Below are 27,875 nucleotides of genomic sequence, written 5' to 3' on the forward strand. Positions count from 1 at the left end.
TGATTATTCTCAACACTCCCACGCAGTCAAGCTTGAAGATCCCAAGTCTGATCGTTCAGCCACTGATAATACCCATGAGCTTTCGGCAAAGCTCAAACTTGTCTTGAGGCAAAGTCTTTGTAAGACAATCAGCCACGTTATCAGCTGTCCTGCAGCTGATGTACTTGATCTCCTTTCTTGCAACTCGCTCTCGAGCGACGTGATGTACCACATCGATGTGCTTGCTTCGCACAGACGCAATAGGATGCTTGAGCAACTTGATAGCCCCTTCGTTGTCGCAGCCGAATTTGATAGGTGCATTCTTCAGCTCAATGCCCAAGCTGATGAGAAGCTTCCTTATCCTCAACGCCTCCTTGGCTGCCACTCCAGCTGCCATGTACTCAGCCTCAGCTGTCGATGCAGCGACTGTTGGCTGTAGCTTGCTGCCCCAAGCGATCGCTCCTCCGTTGAAGATGAAGACGCGTCCTGTCGTTGATCTTCTCGTGTCCACATCGCCTGCGTAGTCTGAGTCGCAGAACCCCTGTAGTCCTGGGGTTGGACCAAACTTGATGCCGTACGCAGCGGTGCCACGCAAGTATCGTAGTATGCCCTTTGCCAGCTCCCAATGCTCATGTAGAGGATCTGACATGTAGCGTGCAAGAGCTCCCACGGCATCAGCAATGTCTGGCCTTGTGCACACAGCCAAGTAGAGCAGACTGCCAATGAGCATGCCACAACAAGGTGTGTCGCACTTGTTTTCACCGATACGCGTCACCTTTGGAACTGCAGAGAGAGGTAGTGCCCGTGGATGCGCGCTGTCCATCTTGAACTTGGCGATGATGTCGAGGGCGTAGCGCTCCTGTGATAGGAACAGAGTTCGCGCCGGACGGTCCCTTCTGATCTCCATGTGTAGGAAGTATGTTGCCTCGCCAAGGTCCCGCGCCTAACTCGCCAAGGTCCCGCGCCTAACTCTGTCAACTCCCAGCTTTTATTCTCCATAAGTGAGGTGTACTCCTCGTTGATGGCCTGGCGCCAGAACTCACCGTCCGGTCCAGCCAGCGCCTCCACCTCGTCTTTCGGTTCGTCTTCAGAAAGTGTTGCAGCCTTGAGACACCCTTATGGAACGTAGAAATCTGGTGCACGCCTGTGGCGGCTTGATGAGCGTGTAGCGATGGTGGCTGCTCCAGTACCTTCACCTCCAGCGCCCTGGAGTGCAGACTCCTGAGCTCGCTTATTGCCTCCATCGTCTCCATCGCTGTCGCCACTGTCGTTGCCCAGCGCCCCCTCGCGGGCTTGTATTGCTCCTCCCGGCACGAGAACTCCCACGTTCGTAGGTTCTTCCGAACCTGTGTCGGCCCTTGATACACCTGTCTTGGGAAACAGTCCATCTTCTGCGTCCCCGCTTGGAATCTCGCGTCCTCTGTTTGTAGCTTCAGGTGTAGTAGTCTCGGGTGTAGAAGCAGCGGATTCATGCTCCACAATCATGACATCCCGACTGATGACCAGCTTGCCTGAGACGAGAATGCGGTATGCTTTGGAATGCGGCTCATATCCCAGAAATATACCCTTCTGCGCCTTACCGTCAAGTTTACGCCGCTTTTCCTTGGGCGTGTGGGCAGTCGCCCCAAACACACGAAGGTTTGACACATCAGGCTTGGCGCCATGAAACGCTTCGTAAGGTGTTATGGTAGACCCAGAAGTAGGAGAGCGCACGCGCGTGTAGTTTGCAGTGACGATGGCCTCAGCCCAGAACTTCTTCGGTAGCTTGGCGTCGTAGAGCATCGCCCGGACCTTCTCAACCAACGTGCGGTTCAGCCTCTCCGCCTTTCCATTCTGTTGTGGCGTGTAGGGAGCGGTTGTCTCGTGCACAATGCCGTTCTTCTTGAAGAATTTCTCCAGAGCTCCGTTGACATACTCCGTGCCGTTGTCGGAACGCACTCGCCGAATAACCTCCCCGGTTTGCACTTGCAACTCCTTGCAGACGTCCATAACAGTAGCCGGCACTTCTGACTTCTTCATGAGCGGAACAACGACTGAGTAGTCGCTGTCGTCGTCGAGGAAGGTTGCCACATACCTATGGCCTGCCATTGATGTCTCCTCGAACGGTCCACACACATCCATGTGCAGTAACTCCAGCCGTTTTGTAGGTTTAGCCGTTGACGCTGGAAACGGCTGTCGATGGTGCTTCCCCATAACGCATGGCTTGCATGTTGTAGAGCTGGCCTCCTTGAAATCTTCTGCTGAGACATCGAGTCCATCCACCATCTTATGATGCTGTAGCCATGACAGCGATCCATACCCCAAATGTCCGTAGCGACGGTGCCAGAGATCTGCCTGGTCCTCGATGGCTTTGTTGACGGTGAGCAGCGCTTTGTCACCCTTACCCACAACTGCGTTCACTGTGTAGAGACCGTTGTACCGTGTAGCGGTCAGAATTGTACGCCCATCGTGCATGATGCAGCATTCATTGTCCTGAAAGGAACCCTCAGCGCTTGCGTCCATTGCACGTTGTTATGTGAAGACGTCGCTAGACGTATGTTGAGTCATCCTCGATAGGGAATCAGATAGCAGCAATGGGAGGTCCAGGGTTCGGAGGTCGGTCTCCTACGGGAGATGCCTGGAGACACTATCAGAATATATCACGTATCAGGGACTTCGGTCAGGACTTTTTTGAGGTAAAGGGTGTTTGGTCCCATTGCTGAACACCCCTATCGAGGTTTACGTTGCAGACGTAGGAACCCCTACGTTTTCCACATACATCTGTAACATTTGGCTCTCGTACAGGGATAGTTGTGGAATTCACGTTCATGTCAGAGGCGTTATTGGCCGCGGCTCGTAAGGCCCTTGGGGGACAGCGGGATTTCGACCGTTCTTCATGGGTACGTCTCGTTCAGGACCTTCCGGTCATTCATGATGAGCTTCAGTTATATCGGCCAGGTATTATATACGGCCTTCAGAATTTTCATGAGTACTGTTTGACTCTGCCAACTTCAGAGCCAGCCGAGGACGCGACAGCTCGAGCCTTGATGCTGGTGGCAGAGCACAAGCGAATGACGCGTGTCTTAGCGACACTTCAGCAACTCACGGGGATCCATCTCGATTTGGTGATGGAGACCGCACGACTGGCAAAATGTACAGTCTCAGGCCTAGAGAAAATGCTCTCTCTGGAAGAATTTCAGGCACCCGAACCAGGAAAAGAAAGGGATGCATTACGTCAGTTAGTCATGGCTTTCTTCCCAGAAGCCATGGCAGAGACGCTGGCGGATCATGGGCTGACAAGCCACCTCAAGGATTCAGTTTTCAGTTGGGAAAATTTCATGGCGACAGGTGCAGCCTTCGCATCGAATTCAGTGGAGGCAGCAGACATCGAGACAGCCTTGCTTCAGTCAGGGGAGTGCGGACAGGTGGGCATTATCACCCAGATAGCCGTCTCCAAAATTACGCAGGCAATGTTCGAGCTGTTACCACCTTCAGGACGGGTACTTTATGTAGCCGTCACCAAGTTCATCGGGGGTAAGGATGCCATAGCTGCAGCAGCTCGGCATCGCCTCCATCATAGGGAGGCAACTCCTTCACGCAACCTGTTACGCCTCCTACAGCAGACAACGGAGGATGCCCCTCAGGAGAAGGATTTCCTCCGGTGGGTCTACAGGTTTCAGTTTCTCATTCAGTTGGAGCTTTCAGTGTTCAGCACGCTTTGGCGCCTTCATGCCGAGGTCTCCAATTACGGGGCTTGGGAGCATCAGCGGGCACCCCAGTTTCAGCGTCAAGCATCGCTCGCTGTGGAGATTCAGCGGGTTTTCAGTGCCCTCGGGGAGGACAACAGTTTCACGTTCGGGGCCACCCTAACCGAAGGTGCTATCACTGACCAGCTCCTGAATGATTCAAAGCCCGTGCTCTCAGCATCAGACGGCATGCGATTTTTGGAATCCCAAATGCGCAACCTCAAGAGTAATTTCAGAATGCCGAAAACTGGGAGTGCTCAGCAGGTGTGGTTGAACTGGTTCACCACCGTTGAGAATTTTCATGTTAACATGTTCCCTGCAGTCCCCCATCAAGTTGTCATAGAGAACCTAATTACAGGCATTTCAGACGATGACGTCAGAATATATGGGTGGAAGGCTCGTTGCGAGCGTTATGCACTCGAACGAAAGCCTGCAGGGATTTCAGAATTTCTGTCGCATATCAGGGGGCAAGTGCTCAGCACTGGCACGGCCCGCAAGGCAGCCTGGGAAGAATTGCAGGCCCTTGACAGCGATTATACGGAATTATCAGATTGTATAGCTCTCAGCACGCGTTTGCGTAAGCTATATCAGCAAATTTATGAGACCACGTCCACGGAAGTCGAGCCAGTGTCACGACTTCAATGTATCAGACGCATTCATTCATTCATCACGATGTTGCACACACGTGGCAAGTGGAAATCGCCGATTGTCAAGGCGTGGCGGGGATTTACCCAGTATGACGCCACTGACATATTCATGCAGTTCATACATCAAGATAAGCACACGCCCGAGGATACATCGCGCCTGTGTTCAGAATATCTGTCGACTATATGCTCTCAGCTAGCGACAGCTCATGATATATTCACGCAGTTAGACATGTCCAGCACCGTGCGTACTGAGAGAGGACAAGTTAACCTCTTCAGTAGGCACGACGGAAGTGGTTCTGAGTCTAATCGAGGTGCAGGCTCCGCAACACACCGGCGCGAGCGCTCACGCTCACGCGGCTCAGGCGGCTCTTCGCAGCCAGGCGGGGGGGCAAACAGGGGACGATCCGCGAGTCGAGGCTCAGGACGCGGCGCAGGCCGGACGGGTCCCGGCGCCCGGTCCAACAGGACCGACGACGCGTCCTTCTCGGACGTCGTTCGACGACTCGCACAAGACAGGCCAGAGTTGGCGCCCCCCTTACCTCAGGAATCGCGTGGGGCTCACGCCAGCCATGTCTCAGGCCCAATGCATGAACGCAATTGATCAAGGCGCGTGCATATTATGTCAGGGGCATCATGCCTACAAGCGCTGTCCGCTCTTTAAGAACGAGCACAAGGCGGCAGCGCTTGAATGGATGAGGGCGTACAGCACCGCACGGCAGGCTGCACGCGATACGCGCGCGGCCGACGCAGAAAAATGAGGGTGCGGGGGGGAGCCGGCACCGTCAGTCATGTCAGCTCCTCCGGGCAACCAACAAGGGGCCTCCACGTCGGGTCCCAGGTGTGCCCTCAGGTATTCAGATGATGAGTTGTCGGAATGGTTGAACGTTTCAGCCCTTACTCAAGATGTTATATTGTGTCTATCAGGCAAAGACCCTTATGACTCACATACAGCTCTCAGACATATGTCAGGCATAGATAAGGCTGGCCACAATATTCAGTTGGAGTTGCCCATGTCTTTGAGGAAGCATAAGGCATTTTCTCCATGGTTGGTGGAAGGGAGTACTGTAAACAGGCCCCACACTATCAGTCCTTCATCTCATGCATCAGTTGTCATGTCATTCTCCCAAAGCCTCCTCCTCATGTTCAAGAAAGAGGTGCTTTTCTCCATAAGACGAGTTTCGATATGAGAATTGGGGGAGCAATGGTCAGAACTTTGTTGGATTCAGGAGCCAACGTAAGTGTTATCAGCAAGAAGTTTCTCACACGATTGGGAATTTCTTGGAAGTCAGGTAACTCCACAGACAGTGTGGGGGGTATTGGGGTTTATGTCAAGACCCATGGGACTGCTCCAGTCTCTATCAAGTTGGGTAAACACCACCCAACCCACACTTTCAAGTCATGCCAGAAGCTCAACATGGGTATGAATGTATTATAGGGGATGACTTTTTGCACCCTTACAATATATTCCTTGAGTATCACGATACTGTCATAAAGGCAAAGGTATTTGGTGGCACAGATAGAGAGTATGTGGGCTTGCAGCGCAAGGGTGGTTGCACCCATACGAGAGCCCCAAATATGCACCATGCAGAAACAGGCAGATCACCAGGCACAGCCAGGTTCATGGAAAGAATTCAAGAAGCTACGCAGAGAAATTGAGCATGGTACTCAAGTAGCTTACAGAATACATCTCCTTCAGAAGGAAGTGGTAGATGTTCAGGAGGGTCGTTTGCGTAACGATAACCCAGTTCAGTTTTCACGGACCGCTCATGAGGGTCATGGGTGTGAGGATAACCCTGCCAAGGTCGCTCAGCGAGACGACAACCCTACCAGGTTGCCGGCCTCAATTCAAGCAGTTTATTCAGAAACACAGTGGTGAGGGAGGCACTTTAGCAGGAAAGATCCCACCCCACACTCATGCAGTTGGCTATGAATGCCATATAGAGCTCATTGAGGGTGCTAAGCCAGTGTACATCAGACAGTACAGACTTACCCCTCTTGAAAGAGAAGAGCTTATCATGAGAATTCAGGAGTTCATTGAAAAAGGATGGATAGAGCCAAGTTCTTCCTCCTGGAGCTCTTCAGTATTATTTGCACCTAAACCTAATGGGAAACTAAGGTTCTGTGTGGATTTCAGGCATTTGAATACGAGGACAGTACTCAACAGAGGTCCCATCCCCAATCAAGGTGAGCTCCTAGACAATTTACAAGGGCATGTGTATTCAGTGCATTGGATTTGGCATCCGGATTCTATCAAATTGCCATGGAAGAGGAAAGTAAACCATATACTGCCTTCCCACACCATTTGGATTGTATCAATGGTGTGTCATGCCAATGGGCCTCAGTAATGCCCCAGCCATCTTCCAGCAAGCCATGAACACTATCCTCAGAAAGCATATATTAGGAGGATACTGTCTGGTGTATCTGGACGATGTGATTATCAAGTCAAGTAGCATGGAGGAGCATGCTAAGCACTTAGATGCTGTGCTTACCTCCTTGCATCAGCATAACCTGTTTTGTCAATTACCCAAGTGTACATGGGCTCAAAGCCAACTCAAGTACTTGGGGCATATTGTGACAGGTCAGGGGGTGATGCCTGATCCCAATAAAGTCAAGGCACTCACGGACTGGGAGCCTCCACTCACGGTTGGTGCATCAGTTGGCGGCAGCACAAGCTGCAGATGCAAAATCAGAGGCTACAGTATTAAAGGAATCCATAGCCACAGAATGCAGACGATTCCTGGGGTTCATGAACTATTTTAATAGATTCATCCCTAAGTATTCAGACCTGGCTTGGGCATTACATGCCCATACCCAGAAAAATCCACCAATGTGGTCCTCAGAATGCACAGATTCATGGAATCAGCTCAAACTGTGCCTTCAGAATGCAACGATGATGTTCCATCCGGACTTCTCTTTGCCATTTCATGTGTTCAGTGATGCATCCACAAAGGCAATAGGGGGTGTCTTAATTCAGTTTCAAAGAAGATACTCCCTACCCAATTGCATATGTGGCACGCAAACTCACGTCAGCTGAGGTGAATTACACCACCACAGAGCAGGAGATGCTCGCCATGGTATATTGCTTTAAGCAATGGCGCTGCTATCTCGAGGGCAGTTCAGTTTTGCTGCACACAGATCATGAGCCACTAACATGGCTGGCCAAGCAAGAACGGCCCAATCGCCGCCAAGCTCGCTGGTTGGAGTTTCTGGCAGGCTTCACGTATGAGGTTCTGTATGTCAAAGGTGACAGGAACGTTGTGGCTGATGCCTTGAGCAGGATGTTAACGCCACCAGCCGCGCAGGCACTCACGTTACCAGGGGATAATTGGCCTTTCGGTTCCAATCCCATGTACGACCGCTCACGAAGTGTGCTGTACAGTGTCAGCATGGACCCAGCAGAGCCCGTCCATGACCGAGTCTCGGCTGATGCATCTAGCGATGGCAGACAGCATCAAGCTGACTCAGGAAAAGTTTCAAGTATGCCGCGACTTGGAGAAAGTGCGTGCTCAGATCCTCACGGCGATGACACAGCTGTCGCTGGCTCGCGAATCAGAATCAAGACTGGAAGCGCAACTGCAGGAGGTTCAGACCAGGCTCATCGAGGCCGACAGCAAGTGGTCTGCACCTACACCAGCATCCTCCTGGGAGGCCACACGCGCCGCACCCCGAGCAGCAGTCAGCGTGGGGATGACCAGTCATCAGGGGGTGGAACAGCCCGCCGTCGTGGTACGAAACGTGTTCATTTTGAGACTGATGAGTTGCATGACGCACACCTATTCAGTAATTCATCAGTACAGCATCCTCCCTCCACAGACCGCCGGACTAGTGGGCCAGCGAAATCCGGTTCACGTTCACGTTCATGTTCAGAATTATCAGAAGGTCATGGGAGTGATGCCGGTGAGAAAACAAGTACACTCATCAGCCCAGAAAGTTCAGGGGTAGAGGGGACTCCTGTGCCTGATCAGCCTGAGATGTCTACCGCCCTTCCACAGGAGACTGATCCCTCCCTAAGTGCTTATGAACCACTGGTAGAAGCGTTGTTTGACAGAATTGGGGCTGGGACGAGAGGAGATACCTCTGTACAGACCACCGCTCAACGCAAGGCATTTCAGTTATCAGAGGGGAAAGGCGACCTGTTGTGGCGGGGCAATCTCCTATATGTTCCGGATTCAGGGGAACTCAGGTCAGACATATTGTACTGGCACCATGATGTGCCATGGTGTGGGCATTTGGGGATTCAGAAGACACTCCAACTTGTCCAACGACAGTTCTGGTGGCCCAGCATTTCCACCGATATAAAGAACTACGTCCAATCATGTTACAAATGTCAGAGTGATAAGCCGGATAGGCGTAGAAAAAGACCACCGCTTACATTCATTCAGGCTCCTAGCAGTTGCTGGAGAACAGTGGGGGTAGATCTAATCGTAGACTTATCCCCATCAGCCTCAGAAAAGTATAATGCTATCGTGGTGTTTTGCTGTCATCTCAGCAAAATGGTCAGGCTGATACCAGCACACACCACTCTGACTGCAGAAGGGTTTGCAGAGCTGTTCTTCAAGGAGGTTTTCCCTCATTATGGCATGCCTACCAAGATAGTCAGTGACAGGGGTCCACAATGGAATTCAGAACTTTTCAAGACATTGTGTGACCTAGCAGATATCAGGTTAAGTCTCAGTACAGCATACCACCCTCAGACCAATGGCCTCGTGGAAAGGACCAATGAAGTGGTAGAGACTGCATTAAGGCATTATGTAGCACCAGATCAGAGTGATTGGCACAAGAAGTTGCCCTTCATTGAGTTTGCTCTGAACGACATGTATCGTGAAGCAACTGGTAGCACGCCTTTCAGAATGAACAGAATCACGGTGCCTTTAGCCCCCTTTGAGGCGGTAAAGGACAGAATAGCAACTGAGAAGGGATTAGTTGCCCCACAGTCAGAATTGGCCTCATGGATGGGCGCTTCAGTACCGAAGGGGGAGCGCACATATCTTCAAGCGAAAGAAGAATTTGCCAGAGCCAGGCAAAGTGTTCATTGGGCTAAATGCAAAATGAAGGAAGCTCATGATAAGAAGGGTGTAGTCAACCACCACCATTATCAGACAGGAGACTTGGTGTGGCTCAGTATCAAGCACATCAGTCTCAGGCATCCAAGTTTAAGGCACAAATTCAGTCCCAGATTCATTGGACCAGTCAAGGTGCTACAGCACAGTGCCAATGGATCCACAGTGCTATTGGAATTACCTTCCAATTTGCAGATACACCCCAGAGTGTCAGTCACGTTAGTCAAGCCCTATATTCCAAGGGGAAACAGGGCAGTTGTGCCAGTCATGATTGATGGAGCTCAAGAATGGGAAGTAGAGGCCATCATTAATCATAATGTGGTTTCGTCCCGCTCCAAGAGGAAACAGAATTATGCAGAATTCCTCGTCCAGTGGAAGGGAAGCTGTGAGCCCTCCTGGCATGAGTTCAAGGACTGTGAGAACTGTATCAGCACAGTCGAGGATTACCTTGGACGATGTACCAAAGGTGTCAGGGCCAAAATATTCAGGGCCATTCCAGCATCAGAATTGAAGAGGCTGTCCCCACTGTACAGAAAGGAGGCTCTAAGCCTACAGTGAGTTCATGCAGGTCAGCCCCTCAGCACGGGTTCCCCTTCAGTCAGGAGGGTGGGGAGTCAACCCCATGTCAGTACCCTCAAGTCCAGTCAAGCCAGCTGCATCAGAATCAGTTGGGCCTTCATACTGGAATAACCCAAATGAGAGTCCGCTGTCCAGCGACCTCGACTCAGATCTGGGACCTGTGGTCCGCCAGGCTCCAGCACACGCTCAGCCTTCAAGTTCACGGCGTCGGAATCGCGCAGCCGAACGCGCAGCGCGCGCTCAGTTCATGCGTCATGATCTCGGGGACTTCATCGATAGATGCGAGGAGGTAGGCTGGATAGCCCCCCGAAACCCCATCAGCGCCTCTCAAGCAGCCACTCAAGCACAGGACGACAGTCCGTTGGCATTGGTTGAAGGCTTTCAGCGTCTAGATCCGAACGACGACTGGCCGCCACTAGGCGCCGATGCAGACAAGGATTAGACTTCATGTTCAGTTTCATGTCTAGACCAGACTTCAGGCTTCATGTTCATGACCACATTTCACATTCATGTCTCATGTTTCATGTTCACGTTCAGTAGATGACTCCGTGCTCCTGCCGTCTTGCGACGAGGGGGTGATGTGTTATGTGAAGACGTCGCTAGACGTATGTTGAGTCATCCTCGATAGGGAATCAGATAGCAGCAATGGGAGGTCCAGGGTTCGGAGGTCGGTCTCCTACGGGAGATGCCTGGAGACACTATCAGAATATATCACGTATCAGGGACTTCGGTCAGGACTTTTTTCAGGTAAAGGGTGTTTGGTTCCATTGCTGAACACCCCTATCGAGGTTTACGTTGCAGACGTAGGAACCCCTACGTTTTCCACATACATCTGTAACAACCGGCTGGTTTGCATCGATGTCGCACCTGAGGATATGAGATTATAATACAAGCGACAGGGCCGGCAAATCTAGGAAAGGCTACCAAAAGACAAACAAAAGAAAAGAAAAAGGAAGACAAAGCACACAGCGACACAAACAAACAACGAAGCAAGTCAGACCTCAACCGGGCCCTCTGCCGGCTCATCACATCCTGGCTGGAAGTTGTGTCCAACACGCACAGCAATGCGCGAGAGAGAGTTGTAGTACAGGCGCGACAATATGAGATTTGTCCTATCGCAGTGTGTTCGGGCTCGCTTCACAGCCCCTCTGACGACCGCCATTTCCATAGCCGTACCACGTAAACTTGAGCTTAGGCACTTATGGACACCATACTTGACAAACTATACTAAAATTGGCACACGTCAACGTGAGATTGCCGGTAAGGCTCGCCACATCGGCATCTCTCATCTCGCCCCGGGCACACAAGAGCCGCTCCTTGCACATGTAGACCAAGCTCGCTCTTCCAGCACGATCAAACGGGATTACCCATGCCATGTATTGCACGTTTTTGCTCTGTTATGTGGGAGCAACGGCAATGACATTGATTGATACCGGCGCATCCGTTTGCGTTGTCTCAGTCATGGGCGCAGCGCACCCAGTGCACCATTGAACCAAGTAATCAGGTTCGTCTTTCGGTAGCCTTTCCTAGATTTGCCGGCCCTGTCGCTTGTAAAAATGAGTAATCAGGTCGTTTCGGGATTGGGAAGGGAAGCATATCATCTTTCGGAGAGTGCCAAATCAGCATGAAGCTCTCTAAGACCACTTTGAGCTTTCGGGCTCTCGTCCTTGACTATACCCCCCCCGGAATCGATATCATCTTAGGCCAGAATTTCCTGCGAGCCCACTCAGCCCAAATACGGTACCAACCCACTGGAATTTTCCTGGACATTAAAAATCAGGGTCAGGATTACTGTTCTGGTCGGAAGTACTGTGATTCCCGTGTTCAGTACCCAGAGAAAGTCCCTGTTATCAAGTCTGTGCACGCTGCCAAGAAATTTTTCAAGGCAAACACCCTTCTCGCGGCCTCGATTAACGTCATCCAACGTGAGTTTAAAGTGCAGCAAGTAATCCCAGCCGCTCTCCAGCCGTTAGTTACTGAGTTCGCTGATGTCTTGTCGGGCATCCCCCCAAATGGTAGCCACCCTCCATCTTACCAGGCCACCATCAATCTGATTCCTGGAGCGACCCCCCGTATGTTACGCTCTTACCGACTGACTCCCTTGGAGCAGAAAGAACTCATTGAACAAGTAGAAGCCTACTGGCGAGAGGGTGGATACGCCCTAGTGAGTCTGCGTGGGCCTCTCCCGTCTTGTTTGCTCCTAAGTCAGATGGAGCTCTCCGCATGTATGTTGGCTATAGAGTCCTGAATAATAACACTGTCAAGCTAAATAAACTCATGCCACATATCCAGGAAGCCCTTGACCGCTTCCATGGCAGTACTGGTTTCTCCACTCTTGACCTGGTGGCGGGCTTCATCAGATTGCACTGCGCGAATCGGACCGCCACAAGACGACATTTCGATCACCACAAGGCTTATTTGAGTACAACGTTATGCCCATGGGGCTAACCAATGCTACAGCTATCTTTCAAAGAGCTATGATACAAGCATTGGGGCCCCTATGTCGACCTGGCGGATGCTGCGTTGTGTATCTAGACGACATATCTATTCACTCCCGCACCATGGAAGAGCACAAGGAACATGTGCGCCTGGTATTTGAAGCCTTACGTCGTGAAGGTTACTGTTGCACCCCTGAAAAAGTGCACCTCCGGTGTTGCAAGCACACCCTACCTCGGACACGTTATATCCCGTGAAGGACTGTCCGTCGACCCAGCTAAAGTATGTTTGTTACAAGCGACAGGCTGGCAAAACAGGAAAAAAACACAGAAACTAACACTGAAAACAACATCACAAACTAAGACAATACACACAAGAAACCCAGCAACCTAAGCTACGCCGGGATCTTCCTGCGGTGCATCACACCTTGCATGGAAGTCCGAGCCGACGTTCACGGCGATACGAGAGAGGGACTTGTAGTACATGCGCGCGTTGCCCTTGCACAAAGCACAGCTGAGCTCCCGACGGACGCCACGTACGAAGGCAGCCTTGGACACCCGGTTCCCCCCCCCTGCCGCCAAGTCGCCAAGCTCCGAAAGGAAGCGCGAGGCGGCGGAGCCCATGCGGCCAAACGACTCCACGGCGAGTGGGATGAAGTCGTAAGCGGAGCCCTCCCCAAACTCCTCGAAGGCTCGTTGCTTCCGCAGCTCCGCCTTCGCTGCCGCGGATCCGGCAGCCTCTGCGGCATCGCGAACAAACGACGCGGCCACCGGGTGCGTAACAACGCAGTCCATGATGCGGACGCGGCCGTCAGGCCAGACAGTCAAAATATCCCCGCGGCGAAGACCAGCAGCCCCTTGCGCCCCCGCAGCTGCAAGGCTGCTGTATTGCGGTTCCACGCTAGACGCGCAGCCCGCGATGTGGATGGCATGGCGCCAGGCCGAAACCCAGTAGTTATGGCGCATCGATGCCTCACCTGCATTGCGGTTGCACGAGAGAGCGTGGTCCGGCGTCGTGGAGTCGCCGGCGGTGCAGTGGCAAGGCGGAACATCCACAGCCGTTGTCACCCCTAGACCGAGCAGGTGACGCCCCGCTGCAAAGAATTCTCCATTGCTAAGGCGCAAAGTGGGCGCGGTGGGCAGCGCAGTTAGCCATGCAGATGCAGGTCCACAGGACGCACTGCGGATACGCGCCGCCGCGCGCCGACCGTCTGCGGTGGTAGTGTTGCAAGCTTCGAGGAAGGCCGCGCCCAAGCGATCGCCAACGAGGCGTGACACGGACTTCTGAACCCCGGGCAGCTCCGCTTCAACAACTCGGTTGGCAGGTCACGCGCGCTCTGGTCCCATTTGCATGCCTCGGATGCATCATCAAAGACACGTTGCCAAGCGGTCAACAACCCCGGCCTTGTCACACTCGAGAAAGGCTTGCATGCATCCGGGCCTTCCTTCATAACCGCTTGCGCTTTGGAGGCCCCCGCCACCAGCGCCGCGTCTGCGACAAGCGACGTTGCGTCGCGCAGCCCAAATCCGCCGTGCCGCAAGGGAGTTTGAGCTGTTGAATTCGCACTCACCGATCGCGCTCCAGTTACAGGCACCTGAAAAAGCGCAACAGCGGCCGTTGTAATGGCTTCCTCCACTCGCGCAACGCTGTGTTGCAGGGAGCCCCACGGCACCGTGCGCATGAGGTGCGCCATGCGAAGGGACAGGGAGGATCGGAGCAAGGTAAAGTGTGCCTGAAGACTGACCGGCAAGGCCCTGAGTTTGTGAATCTCTGCGATAACGGAGTCCGCGCGGGCGTCCAGGGTCGCTGCCTCGTACCTGGCCGTGCCGATCGGCGTGCCGCATACCGTGATTCCCTCCGGGCAATGCATGATGCCCAGGTCTGCCGCCAGCGCCGCAATTGCCGGCGAGGGGCCCGCGGTGAGCGCACACTTGAGCGGCTGCACGCGCAAGCCAACGATCGCAACCCCTTGCGCCCCTGTGAGCGCGAGAAGAAACCGCGGCACCGCAGCGCGTCCACTTTGCCAACTAGGCTGATGTCGTCGGCGATCGCCATTGTGGCGACGGTGGGCGCCGCTGCTGAGGTGCGCTCCAGGATCTGTTGCAACACAAGGGCAAAGAGCAGCATGGCCAATGTGTCGCCTTGGCGCACCCCCATGCATGACTGAATCGGAGGAGTGCCCGCCTGCGCTCCAATAACATGCAGGTTCGTAGGGGCGCCGTACGACCACTGAACGTACGCCAACAACGAGGGCACGTGTTTCTGCACCGCTTTGAAGAGCGCCGACCGGTCCACTGTATTGAAGGCGTTTGCCATGTCAACGGTCAGTAATGCCGCCTCGGAGTCGGACGCTAGCGCTGAGCGGACGGCGTGTGCAAGGGCCTCTACTCCTCCAGAAACGCCCACCGCGAGCTGGAGAGGCGCAAGTGAACGACCAAGTTTCTCGCACGCGGTCATTGCGCATAAGCCTGCGAGGCGGTATAGCACCTCCCCTATCGCAATGGGCCTTGCCCCACCGTCGGGCTTTTGCAAGCCCACGAGGGACGAGTCTAGCAGCGACGGATGGCGCGGGAGTTTGCCCGCAAGCATGTGGTTGATGAATTTTAGGGTGGCATTGAAGGCCTCGGATGAGCCTTTCACCGCAACTAGCACGTGCTCGTATGTCATGCCGGTGGGCCCACCTGCCGAGCCGCGTGTGGCCTCGAGTCGCTCTAGAGCGCGCTTGAAAGTGTCCTCGTCAACGCGAAGCGGCGGAGTGTTGTCCTCCAGCGGGGCCGGGGACTCTAAAGTATATATTGTTACCAAATGGCCTGTGCCAACTGATGCCAACCAAGTTCGTTCGTTTGTGGGGATGGTACAGTACTGTAAGCGTTTCATGCTGGGACTCGCTGTGACCCTCGCCCCTATGACTGAGTTACTGAAATCCAAGGTCCCTTTTGTATGGACTCCAGACTGTCAGAAATCCTTTAAAGCTATCCAACACGCCATGGCTACCACCCCGGTGCTTGCTATGCCTGATCCCGCTAAGAAATACCAAGTGTATTCCTACGCCAGCATACACGGTTCTGGCGGAGTGCTTATGCAAGAAGGACGCGTAATAGCCTATCGATGTATCTTTTTACAACACTACCGCATCCACATGAACATTGGCAACTCCAAGAACTACTTGGGAATCAGAGTTCTCATTACCATCACCTGAGGCAAGCGTACCTGGACCAGCCTGACTTACCATAACCTGACATGACATGTCTTCATCCTCTGCGTCCTGTACCCTGCAAGAAAGGAGGTCAGCCACGGCTGACCAAAAACGACCCGTCAATTCCTTTGGGAGATCGTCGCAACCCACACTCAAAATCTTTGTCAGGAGATCAACTCCCAACAGAGATTCCAATTTAGTTGCCAAATTCCCACCTTGTAATCCAAGACCTCCAACCGTTTCAAGAAATTGGTCTATTTTTGGCCACAAGATGGGACAATCCACGGTACAGTGAACACAGCGTGTGTGAGCATCCCCCAAATGCTCATCGCAGTCCTTGCAGTGATACTGTACGGGATCCACAAACTCGTAAGTCTGATTTTGAAGTCGGCTTCGTAGGCCAAACAGCTTACCACTCCTAGCGCTCATGATAGTACGAGCCCGAACAGAGGACAAACTTGACAGATATGGTGCAAGCCTGCGTGGTTGTTCACCGATGCACGCCCACTTCCATGGCACCGCAGAATGCGGCGATGCAACCTATCTGGCTTTCCCTTGAATTAAGTACCAACTCCAGATATTGTCAAGGAGGTGTTGCCTATCAACCTCATTGGTAGGCAACGCCTCTGCTTCCAGCACTGGCACATTCCCTACACGCACTCCCCCTTGAGATCTGAAGGAGATACGCCTAGCGACCTGCTGTTTTGTAGGGGCTTTGAAGATGTCAGAGATATTCAGGTCGTGGCAATTGTCCGCTGAAAATTTCTGCACCTCTCCTTGCCAATTGGCCCCTACCCTCGGGCGTCCGACTGCTCTGTGCCCCGGGAAATGATTCGCTTTTGCCAGTTTACACCATCGAGTTCCCTGTAAAGTGGACAGATGCTTGTCATAACATTGTTTAGAGGCATCCATTAGAAGCGAAGGGGGCAGTAGGCCCAAGTCTGTGAACAAGACTTCTGAGGCCACTTCTGAACACTGCAATCCCATCACTGCTCGCATCGCCTCCTTTGCGACGACGTCAAAGCAGCGTCTATTGACTTGTGAGGTTGACCAGACCTCACTACCAAACAGAACTGAGCTATAGATGAAGGTTTGGATCATCATTGCGCGGGTTTTGATCGGGATACGATGACAAGCTAGCAGTGGCCTCCAGTACCCCAAGGCAGCTCGCATTTTGCCCAGTGCTTGGCTTGCATGTAAATCCCAAGATCCGCTTTCTGTGAACCAAACTCCCAAGTACTTATATGATTGCACCTGCGACAGAGCGTGTCCGTCCAGTGTCCAGGTGTTCAATCGCTGCTCAGCTGGGACGCTCGCTGATTCACCTTCCTTGGGATGGAACACCATCACCACACTTTGTAGCTTATTTGCTTGCATACGCCAGCGTTTCAACCATTCAGCCACATGGTTGATACTGACCTGCAAGTCCTGGGGGTCCAGTGTCAGACCATTAAGGTCGTCCGCGTATGTGAGGGCCCTGACCTCGACCCCTTGTGCAACGCAAATTCCTTTGGGACCGCCTGCCGTATGCAACGACTCCAGCAGATCGTCGATATAGATGTCGAAAAGTAAGGTGGAGAGGGGGTCACCCTGGCCGACGCCTACCATCAATGGGAACGACTCCGACATCTCGCCAGCAATGCGGACCGAGGATTGTGACTTTGAAAACAAGTCTAGCAAGACCCGCCACATCTTGCCTTTTACTCCTTTAGCTTTCAGTTTGTAGAAAAGACCTTCCCTCCAGACCACATCGTAAGCCTTCTTAATGTCCAGGAAAAAAGCATAAAGGGGCTGCTTTGTTGCACCTGACTCATTCACCATCTGAGCCATTGTAAAGATGTGGTCGATGCAGGAACGTCCTTCCCGGAAAGCGCATTGGGACTCATGAAGTCCCACCGTTTTTTCAAGCCGTAACCGGACCATGGTGCTAAACAACTTGCGGATGATTGAGATGAGCGTAATTCCCCGGTAGTTTCCTAGTGGAATCTCCAGCTTTATACAGACTCACTATAATCCCAGTCCCCCACTTCGTGGGAACACTTTCATTTCGCCAAACCCGGTTCAGCAGAGACAACAGCAGGGCTTTCAATTCTCCTCCACCATTTCGGATCAGTTCGCCTGTAATATCATCGCTATCGGCCGATTTATGTAGCGGAAGGTGATCTATGGCGCCATTGATCTCCTCTTCCGTAAACTCCTCATCCAACTCTGGCTGGAACACGTCCTTGCCCTCTTCTTGCCAATTCTGAAAGTCGGCTTCTATCAGAATCCGATGGTCTTGAAGAAAATCGGGATCTTCCGATGGACTTGCCAATTTTGCATAATGTGTCTTGAAGACACTGGCGATTTGCTGGGGGGTATTCACAAAGTTTCCTTGCGAATCCTGGATCCCCTGACAAGCCGTCGACGCTTTCCGAGCGAAACCAGCTCTTGAGTTTCTCAACTGCTTTGCTGATTGCCACGCACGTTTAGAACCATAACTTTTATCCCAAAGTTGTACCGTGGCCAGCTGATCAGCAACCGACTGCTGAGCTTTAAGATTTCGCTTCAGCCGGTTCTTAACCTTCCTTAGGGACACAAGAGCGTCCCAGTCTCGTGGGTCCTTAGTGCGCATCGCTAGCTCGTATGATTGCTGGCTCTTCACTCTGATCTCATTGTACTCAGCGGTCCACCAAGGGGCAGTGCGCCTGCCCTTGCTTAATTTCTTCCCGATCGTGGAGCTTGCTACCCTGACAATAATATGAGAGATCTGAGTTGCAATCACATCGATTTCGCTTTGCGAGCTCTCCTCATTCACTTCACCCAGGCTACCGGTGGCTGCCGCCACCTCCTCGGACATGAGATCACGATTGGCTTTCGCCACGGTTTGGTCCTCAAACTTGTTGAGGCGCCATCGGACATTGGTCTTAGGCTTAACAGGCCGTTTCTCGAGCTTAGTGGGGATATCGACACACAACAGCGCATGGTCTGTGTCGTCGTCTAGGGGGTGGTGGGTGACTGAGCGGGCACATTTCAGCAGGGCACGAGGACCCAGGAGATAATCTACCACTGAATTCCCTTGGGTCCTCAAGCAGGTGTACTGTGTCTCCGGGCCGAACCGGTTTCCGAGGGAGAACAGGTCACATTGTGCCAACAACTGTGTCAACGCCTTGCCTTCTGCATTGATGGTGTCCTCTCCAAAGCGGGGGACTCTTGGGTAAACTGCCGCGGTCTCGCCGCTGCTATTCCCGATACGAGCGTTAAGGTCACCACAAACTAAGACCTTGCTCTTCTTGCTCCAATGCTCAATATCAATGGCCAGGTCTTCAAAGTCGGCTGTCACATCTGCCAAACTTCGAGTGTCTGAGACCGGAGGGACATAGACGCTGGCGATTACCAAATGGTTTCGTCTGTTGGTACCCTTCACTCGTACCCAGGTTGCTTGTGTATGTTTCTTTCCTCGCCATACCAGTGTATCAACATCGGATACCATGTCATCACCAATAAGGAAGCCAGTGCCCCCGCCAAGGCGTGTGCTAGTCGGATACCCGGCTGATCCCACAAACTGATAACCGAGCAGCACTATTTCATCGATTGAGGGATCAAGCCAGGTTTCCTGAACTGCACAGATGTTGACTCCTTTGTCCCGCAAGACTGCGCCAATGTCAGAGACCTTATCACTTTGGCTAGCAATTTTCAGGCCTCTGACGTTCAAACAACCCGCTTTGAACTTCCCTTTATCCTTCCTGGAAACAGTGGCTGCAACTGTTGCCGATGCGTGGGCACTTGTGCCCACGCGAGGCTCGGTGGCCTCTTCACTCATTCCAACCGCCCCAGCTTCGCACAAAACAGAGAACCTGTTGTGAACTGCAAGCATGGAGTTTCCTTCCGGCGCTACCAAAGTCATATTGCGCTCATCGTTTGGTGGGAACAACATCCAGGGGAATTGATCATAAAGGGCCACTCTACACTTAGAATGCTTCAAGTGTTGGTTGAGGTCAAATATGAACGGTACCATACCTGCCAACCAGATCTTTTTGATATCTGCGTCCTTGCGGACACTGAGCACCAAGAAAGGGATGCCGTTTGCACTGTTCCGTTGACGGCTGTAGTGACAGCCTTTCAGAACAGACATCGTTGCTGCATTGGCTGACATTAGGAAAGCTGAGCGCGAGGTAACACAGTCCAAGGGTCCAAAGAAAGCCAATCTAATTCGTTTGGGAAGGACTGGTTCGAAGTCGCTAGGGAGAGTCCCTCCCTGGTGGTCACCCGAGTGTGTTGTAAGGGAGCTCGGGGCGCGAGGTATGGTGCATGTCTGCGTCCCCTCTTGCACTGGAGAGGGATCCGACAGGATCGGGGGGGCAGTCAGATGAGCGCTGATGTCGGGAATACCAAGAAATTGATTCGCTTGCGTGGGAACCCGACATCCGGCATCCCCTGCGCTCACCCGCTGGTCGGAAGCCTGGCCCGACATTCGGCTCGCGACGGTAATTCGCCGGCCTCCTTGGGACGTTGGGCTAGAGGTGGCGCCCCTTAATTGATTTGTATTCATAGTATTGGGTTTCCTGTTCACAGCAAGGAGTACTGGCACGTTTCTAGGACACTCCCGTGTAGCCGCGGCGCGGATGCTCTTAGCCGAGCAGGCCTCAAGAAAGTGGGCTCTTGGCAGCAATGGAATGGAAGTAGGGAATGAGGGGCAATTGAGGGACACTAGAGACAGGGCGCATCACCCTGTCTCTGAACTCAGGATTATGGCTCCTGGGGGCAGTGGAACGGATGCGGGAAAAAAGGGGGCTGGAAAGGTATCACCCAATTCTCTATCTCATGAAAGGCAACTGGGGGCAAAGGAGGGCTGGAAGCAGGGTCTGAGGGGCTGCGAGCGAGCGCGAATTGAAAAAGACGCAACTGCCCAAGGCGGAACACCGTACGAAAAATTACGGTGGGAGCCAGAGTAACTTGCGGGTACAAGCATACTCTGATTGCGAGGCAAACAGTGGGGCATTCGAGATAGAATCACCTTTTTCCTCAGGTAAAGGATATGGTTCCACTGGCGAAGAAGTAAACTGAGGGGCTAACAGCGGTCGCTGTACCGGGGATCAGGTCACCCACGATCTTCAGGCATTCGGCTCCTGGGGGCAATGAAGGAGTAGTCAGCCGTCTTGAGTCTTGGTCTCGTGGTCTTCTGGTCAGGTCAGGCAGGCAATCAGGCTACCTGCAGCACACTTAGTGGACCAAGCCATCCAGTCAGTAAGACAACACGAATCCCAAGAAAGTGCAAGGAGTGCCAAAGTGGAGCGGAATCGTTGTAAATAAGAAACTGATGGTAACCGCCGACTAGCAGAAGGCTTCGTTATAGGAAAAACGGGCCTTCGCTCTCGTGGTATGATTGCGGACAGAGCAGGGGAGGGGGCTGGTGACAGCTCAAAGCTGTCAACATATACCTACCTCGGGCCTCTCTTCCCCCGCCCCCAACCCCGTAGGGGTTGGGGGTTAGGGGGGAGAAGGGGCAGCAGTTGAGGGTTATTACAACACTGCAATTCTGTCGCGGTAGGTGACGAGCGAGCAACACTAACCAGGATCGAGGAACGTGCGACAGGGTTTTGAAGGGCACGCACATAATCCCTCCAAAGCGAATTCCCCGATTTCGCTGCGTGCCCTGACATCGCTGGATAGCAATGTATATAATTGTCAGGCAACCGACAGAACCAAGCCACACGAACCAAAAGACCTCGTTACTCGCATGCGACTGGTTATTACAACACTGCAATTCTGTCGCGGTAGGTGACGAGCGAGCAACACTAACCAGGATCGAGGAACGTGCAACAGGGTTCTGAAGGGCACGCACATAATCCCTCCAAAGCGAATTCCCCGATTTCGCTGCGTGCCCTGACATCGCTGGATAGCAATGTATATAATTGTCAGGCAACCGACAGAACCAAGCCACACGAACCAAACGACCTCGTTACTCGCATGCGACTGGTTATTACAACACTGCAATTCTGTCGCGGTAGGTGACGAGCGAGCAACACTATCATGGTCGTAAATTCACCGACACGCAAATGCGCTGGACCACCACGGAGCAAGAACTACTCGCGATGGTGAACAATTTTGAACATTGGCGCTGTTATCTCGAGGGCGTCGAAACTGAGCTATTTACCGATCACGCCGCCCTTGTGTGGCTGTGCAGCCAACCGAATTTGTCTCGGAAACAGACTCGCTGGGTTCAGTTCTTGCAACGGTTCCATTTTATGCTCAAGCACATCCCCGGTAAAGACAACATAGCTGATCCTGTTAGTCGGGCCCCACGCTTGCATTTGTTCCCAGCCCCTGAGACCAATTTTGAACACTTTGATGCTCTTATCTCCTTCATTGCGACGGTCACCCTGCAAACCCGACCAGGGAATCGCAACCCACCTTGGAATGCTCGCTTTTTACCGACAGGGGGAAACCAGACTCCGTCTGCACCTTCTTCTGAGCTCCCACCACCCCCTTACCGTTTACCGGCGAACTTTCGAATGAGTGATCTGTCTGATTTGATGAAACGAACACGCATGGCTGCCCGTGCAGGCTCCAGTTCGGTGTTGCCACCACCAGTTGCACCTGCTTATGACGTAGGACCAGACGCGATGGATGGTGAATTAACGTCTGCTCCTCCCATCGAACCAGACCCACCATTGCTAGTTCAGAGCGAACTGCTGCGCATTAAGGAAATAGACGTAGAGAACTTTATTAGAGCTGTGGAACGCGGATACGCACATGATCCCTGTTTCAAGGACTTGGACGCAGCAACCTCGTCTGTGCGTTTAGGACTAACTAAAGTAGGCAATCTCTCGTTCAAGGAAAACGCTCTAGCGTTGCCAAAGCACGGAGATATAGACAAGCTGCCCTTTACAGCATGCACGACGCACCTTAGGCTGGACATGTAGGAAGAAACCGTATGCTCATAGCCCTGAAGGCAAACTATTGGTGGCCAACCCTGATCTATGACGTAGAACAGTATGTCGCCGCATGTGATTCTTGCCAACGGAACAAAGCTAGACACCAGACCCGAGAAAACCTTCTCGCACCACTGCCAGTCCCGGAGAGACCCTTTCAGACCATTGGTGTGGACTTTATCACCAACTTACCTGTCACTCCGATGCCGTTGCGGTGGTAGTCTGTCACTTCTCGAAGATGGCCCACTTCATACCATGCTGGACATCCACCAGTGGTGAGCAGTTCGCGCATCTGTTTCGTCGGAATGTGTTCAGACTTCATGGACTACCTCAATACATAGTAAGTGATAGGGGTGGACAGTTTACCAGTGATTTGTGGAGTAGTATCTGTACGACCTTAGGAATTAAACAACGTATGTCCTCTGCCCATAGGCCCCAGACTGATGGCCTGTCACGTCATCAGCTCCAGCAACGTGTACAAGATCTTCAAGGGCACGACGATCGACGGCGGCATGCGGTACGCCCTCGCCACCGGCTCATGGGGCGTGAAGACCGGGTCCAAGCAGGGCGTCTCGCAGGTCCTGAACCGCCTGACGTACTGCGCGACCCTCAGCCACCTTCGCCGCATCGCCACGAGCATCGAGAAGAACAGCAAGCTCATCCAGCCCCGCAAGCTGAACGGGACGCAGTGGGGGATCTTCTGTCCCGCGGAGACCCCGGAAGGCCAGAGCATCGGCGTCGTCAAAAACCTCTCCATAGGTGCGTGCGTCACCGTCGCGACGGCACCCGAGTCGATCTACCACCTGCTGCCGGAGCAGCCGGGCCCCAAGGACTCAGGTACCTTGGTGTACGTGAACAGCAAGCTCTGGGGCACCGTGCCTGATGCGTTTGGCACCCTCAACGTGCTACGCACCGCGAGCAAACGCGCAGGCCGCATTCACCTCCATACGACGATCGTGTGGCGCGTCGCGGACTCCGAGATCCGCATCTGCACGGAAGGCGGCAGGATGGTGCGCCCGCTGCTGCTGGTCCGGGACGGCGTTCCCATCGTCGCGAAGCATCTGCACTTGCTGCGTACTGCGGGCGCTTCCACACGAGCTACAGGATGGGTGGACCTCATAACCGCTGGCTGCATCGAGTACCTTGACGTCGAGGAGTGCGGGCATGCGTACATCGCGATGACGCATGCGGACCTTGGTCCCCGCCATATGCACGTCGAGGTGCACCCGAGCCTCGCGCTCGGCGTCATGGCTTCCATCATCCCGTTCCCGGACCACAACCAGTCCCCGCGAAACAGCTACCAGTCCGCGATGGGCAAGCAGGCCATCGGGCTCCCTGTGGCGAACTACCGCGATCGCTTCGACGTCGGCGCGCACGTCCTGGACAGCCTCCAGCGCCCGTTGGTGTCCAGCCGCGTCGCGGACATCATGGGCGTCAACGAGATGCCAACGGGCTCAAACGTCATCGTGGCGATCTGCACATGCGCGGGCTACAACCAAGAGGACGCCGTCATCCTGAACCGCAGCGCCACCCAGCGGGGCCTGTTCACCAGCACGTACTACCACACCCTCCGCGAACAGCTCGCGAAGAACCACAGCACGGGCGAGGAAGAAAAATATTACTGCCCCTACGAGGACACGCGGCGCACCATCAAGGCGATCACCCACAACTTTGACAAGCTCCAGCCCGATGGCTTCCCCGCCCCTAAGACCTACGTGACGACTGGCGACGTCATCGTGGGGAAGGGCATGCCATCAAGGGGCGATGCAGTCGTGGACTCCAGCATTTCGTTGCGCAACAACGAAGGCGGGTTCGTCGATCGCGTCGTGCATTCTGACCGGCCGTTCAAGACGACGAACGGCGACGGCTACTCGTTCTGCAAGGTGCGCATCTTGGACCCCCGCATCCCGGAGATCGGCGACAAGTTCGCCAGCCGCTCGGGCCAGAAGGGCGTCGTGGGGATGACGTTTCGCACGGAGGACATGCCCTTCACGGACAGCGGGCTGGTGCCGGACCTCATCATGAACCCCCACGCCATCCCTTCGCGCATGACCATCGCCATGATGCTGGAAGGCATCCTCGGACGGGCCGCGTGCCACGCTGGCAGGCTGGGGGACGGCACGCCTTTCGGCCCCGTGACCGCCGAGGCGATCAGCAACTACCTCGCGGACGCAGGCTTCGAGATGCATGGAGATGAGGTGATGCACGATCCAAGAACTGGAGCGCAGATGCCAGTAGCGATCTTCGTGGCTCCGGTATTGTACAATAAATTGAAGCACTTCGTGCAAGACAAGAGACATGCGAGGGGGAAAGTAGGGCCGGTGGTCACGCTTACCCGTCAACCGATGGAAGGACGCTCGAGAGACGGCGGTTTGCGTATCGGAGAGATGGAGGCCGATATATTGTGGTCACATGGTATATCTTCGTTTTACCAAGAGCGCTTCATGACTTGTTCAGATGCGTTCAATATTCATATTTGCTCGACGTGCGGGCAAATGATCCCGTTCAACGTGCAGCGAGGGGTGCACAACTGCGCCGCATGCGGGAACGGCTCCAAGTTCACTAAGATAGAGCTCCCGTTCGCCTGCAAGCTCATCGGCCAGGAGCTCAATGCCATGGGCATCGGCATGAGCTTGCACGGATCACACAGCTAGTCAGCTCAGCAGGGGATGACCATCCGATGTAAAAAATGTCTGGCATACATTGTAAGACTGTATGTCATCATGCTTTCCGAGCTTTTGTCCCAGGTCAACTCCAGAAACACCACTTTCGAGTGCCCCAACATCATAGAGCTGTTCAACGAAGCAAGGTCTGTGATCTCGAAACAGAATGGTCAGCGCCGTACTGTGTCCACAGCAACACTGCTTGCCATCTTCTTTAACACGTGTCCCGACAAGAGGCGCATATTTCCCTTGCTCGCATGTGATGAGCTCTTAGAGCCTGCCGTACACTTCCGCAACCTGCGGACATGGCTCGACAACGTGGACGTGTTGATCCAACTGGAGCAAAGCTTCCCCGTGCGTGCCTTGCGGCATCAATGCGTTCCTGGTGGCAGGCTTTTTCCAATTGCCTCAAGATTAGAAGTTGAATGCTCTGGAGTCCATCACGACTAGGGTGACTCGCAAGGACTGTTGGCGTGGCCATGAGGCAGCCGGATGTCATCAACAAGCCGCGGCTTCCGTTCGCCGGTGTGCTCAGAACGTACCACGACATCCAATGCGGCAGATGGGACGTTGCTGACTGAAGTGCGTGATGAGGATCAGTATGTGAACATGCATACAATCCTGGCCCGCTCCCGCATAACGGTTCATGACTACATGTCTCGTAAACCGAATGCCAAGTACTGCGCGTCCCTCCTGATCGCCGGCCAGCCTGACAAGGCTGTGAAAGAAGATCCACAACACGACAAGAGTGGAGCAGTGTGGGTGCACAGCAAGGTCTTGCTGCATGCTGCGACGTGGGCTGGCTGCAAGTACCTTGCCGAGCTTCAGAACCTCCTGCCACCAGGCTTTCCGACGGTAGAGCTCAATGTCGTGGGGGTGCGGAGCTAGTCAGCTCAGCAGGGGATGACCATCTGGTGTAAAAATATATACTGACACACATTGTAAGAATGTGTATCAGCATGCTTTCCGAGCTTTTATCCCAGGTCAACTCCAGAACCACCGCTTTCGCGTGCCCTAACATCAAGGAGCTCATCAACGAAGCCAGGTCTGTGATCTCCAAACAAAACGGCCAGCGTCGCACAGTGTCCACGGCAGTGCTGCTTGCAATTTTCTTCAATACTTGTCCCGACAAGAAGGTGCTCTTGTCCATCGTCTCTCGTCAGCACGATCCCACCGTACACCCCCGCAACCTGCAGACATGGCTCGACAACGTGCACGTCCTGGTGCAGCTGGAGCAAAGCTTTCCTGGGTGTGTGCCTTGTGGCATTGATGCTTTCCTGGTGGCAGGGTTCGTGAATCTCACTCAGGATCAGAAGCTAAATGCCCTGGAGTCCATCAAGGAAAGGGTGACCCGCGATACCATAGGCGAGGCCATGAAGCAGCTGGATGTCATCAACAAGCCACGGCCTCCGTTCGCAGGTGTGCTCAAATTTTACCACGATATCCGTGCGGCAGATGGGACGCTGCTGACGGAAATGCGCGACGGGGATCAGTATGTGAACATGCACATGATCTTGGCCCTTTCCCGCACGACAGTGCGCGACTACATGTCCAAGAAGCCAAACATCGACTTCTGCACGTCCCTCCTGATCGCGGACCAGCCGTTCAAGGATGTGAAAGAGGAGCCACGACATGACAAAAGTGGGCTGGTGTGGTCGCATAGCAAGGTGTCTCTGCATGCTGCGAAGTGGGCCGGCAGCAAGTAACTTGCGGAGCTTGAGAGCCTCTTGCCACCAGGCCTCCCAACGGTCCAACACATGCGGGTTGCAACACCAGCCAACAGAGATGCGGTGGAGGAAGCTTTCTAGGACCTGTCGGACGTGAACACAAAGGCCGGCGTCGTCAATCAGACGGGTTTGTCAACGCGAGCCGGCTCGCGGTAGGTTTCAACACGACCTGGAGCCAATTTTCCAACATGAAGAAGGTGCAGGATGTCATCAGGGTGCTTCAGGCAAGAACCGAAGGCCCAATAATCATCAAGGAGCAGTACGCCACCTGGATCCATCCGGAGTTGGCCGCTCTGGATACATGGCAGAGTCGTGCAAGCCCGGCTGCGGTCTAGCTGAAGAGCTGGCAAAGCCATTCGTGCCCACACACGTCATTCAGCCCATCATGGATGCCTGTGGACAAATTGTAACGTACCGCAGAACCAGTGACGGCTTTGTGGAGACTACGGAGCTGGCACACTATGCAAGCCGCATTGTGTCCAAGAAAATTGACTTCAAGGATTTCTTGAGGTGCAAGGATGCTAGGGAGCTAAGCGAAGTGCTTGGTGACAATACCGTCCAGAGGCGAAGTGAGACGTCTGATGGAACCTGGGCAAGCGAGGAGCTTGCGCAGCTGTTTGTGGCAGTCTACGACCTCGACGTGCCGTTTTTAAAACGGCCCGAGCTAGTCGTGGAGGATGAAGCCGCCGATGCAGGGGATGAGGAAAGCGGGAACGATGAAGATGACGCGGAGGACATGCCAACAGACGACGATAGCACCGACAGCGACGGACCAGCAGTGACGATGCGCATCGACGAGGACGACATTGTCATCCACTACGCTGTTAGCCGTGAGACGTGGACTATACGGCATATAGTGGACGCCATCGGCAACATGCAGGTGTCCGTGATGGACCTTATTGACACAGTCACCAAGCGCAGGCGCCACGCTCTCAGCACGCTGCAGAGT

The 27,875-nt window shown here is 53.7% G+C and overlaps 1 protein-coding gene and 1 pseudogene across 1 annotated transcript; both read left to right on the forward strand.

The window, feature by feature from the left end:
• The first annotated feature begins 7,422 nt into the window (after positions 1-7,422).
• Positions 7,423-9,969, forward strand: LOC149809928 (uncharacterized). Its single transcript, XM_089994541.1, has one exon. It carries the CDS (start codon positions 7,423-7,425, stop codon positions 9,967-9,969), a length of 2,547 nt encoding a protein of 848 aa, XP_089850667.1.
• Positions 9,970-22,979: 13,010 nt separating this feature from the next.
• LOC149809929 (uncharacterized) lies at positions 22,980-25,190 on the forward strand (annotated as a pseudogene).
• The last annotated feature ends 2,685 nt before the right edge of the window (positions 25,191-27,875 follow it).

This window comes from Nuphar pumila, unplaced genomic scaffold (genome assembly GCF_984573655.1).
Source record: "Nuphar pumila unplaced genomic scaffold, dmNupPumi1.hap1.1 HAP1_SCAFFOLD_669, whole genome shotgun sequence".
In the NCBI taxonomy this organism is placed as follows: Eukaryota; Viridiplantae; Streptophyta; class Magnoliopsida; order Nymphaeales; family Nymphaeaceae; genus Nuphar; species Nuphar pumila.

Coding starts and splice junctions, on each gene's coding strand:
- LOC149809928 (XM_089994541.1), top strand. CDS start 7,423: ATGGTATATTGCTTTAAGCAATGGCGCTGCTATCTCGAGGGCAGTTCA.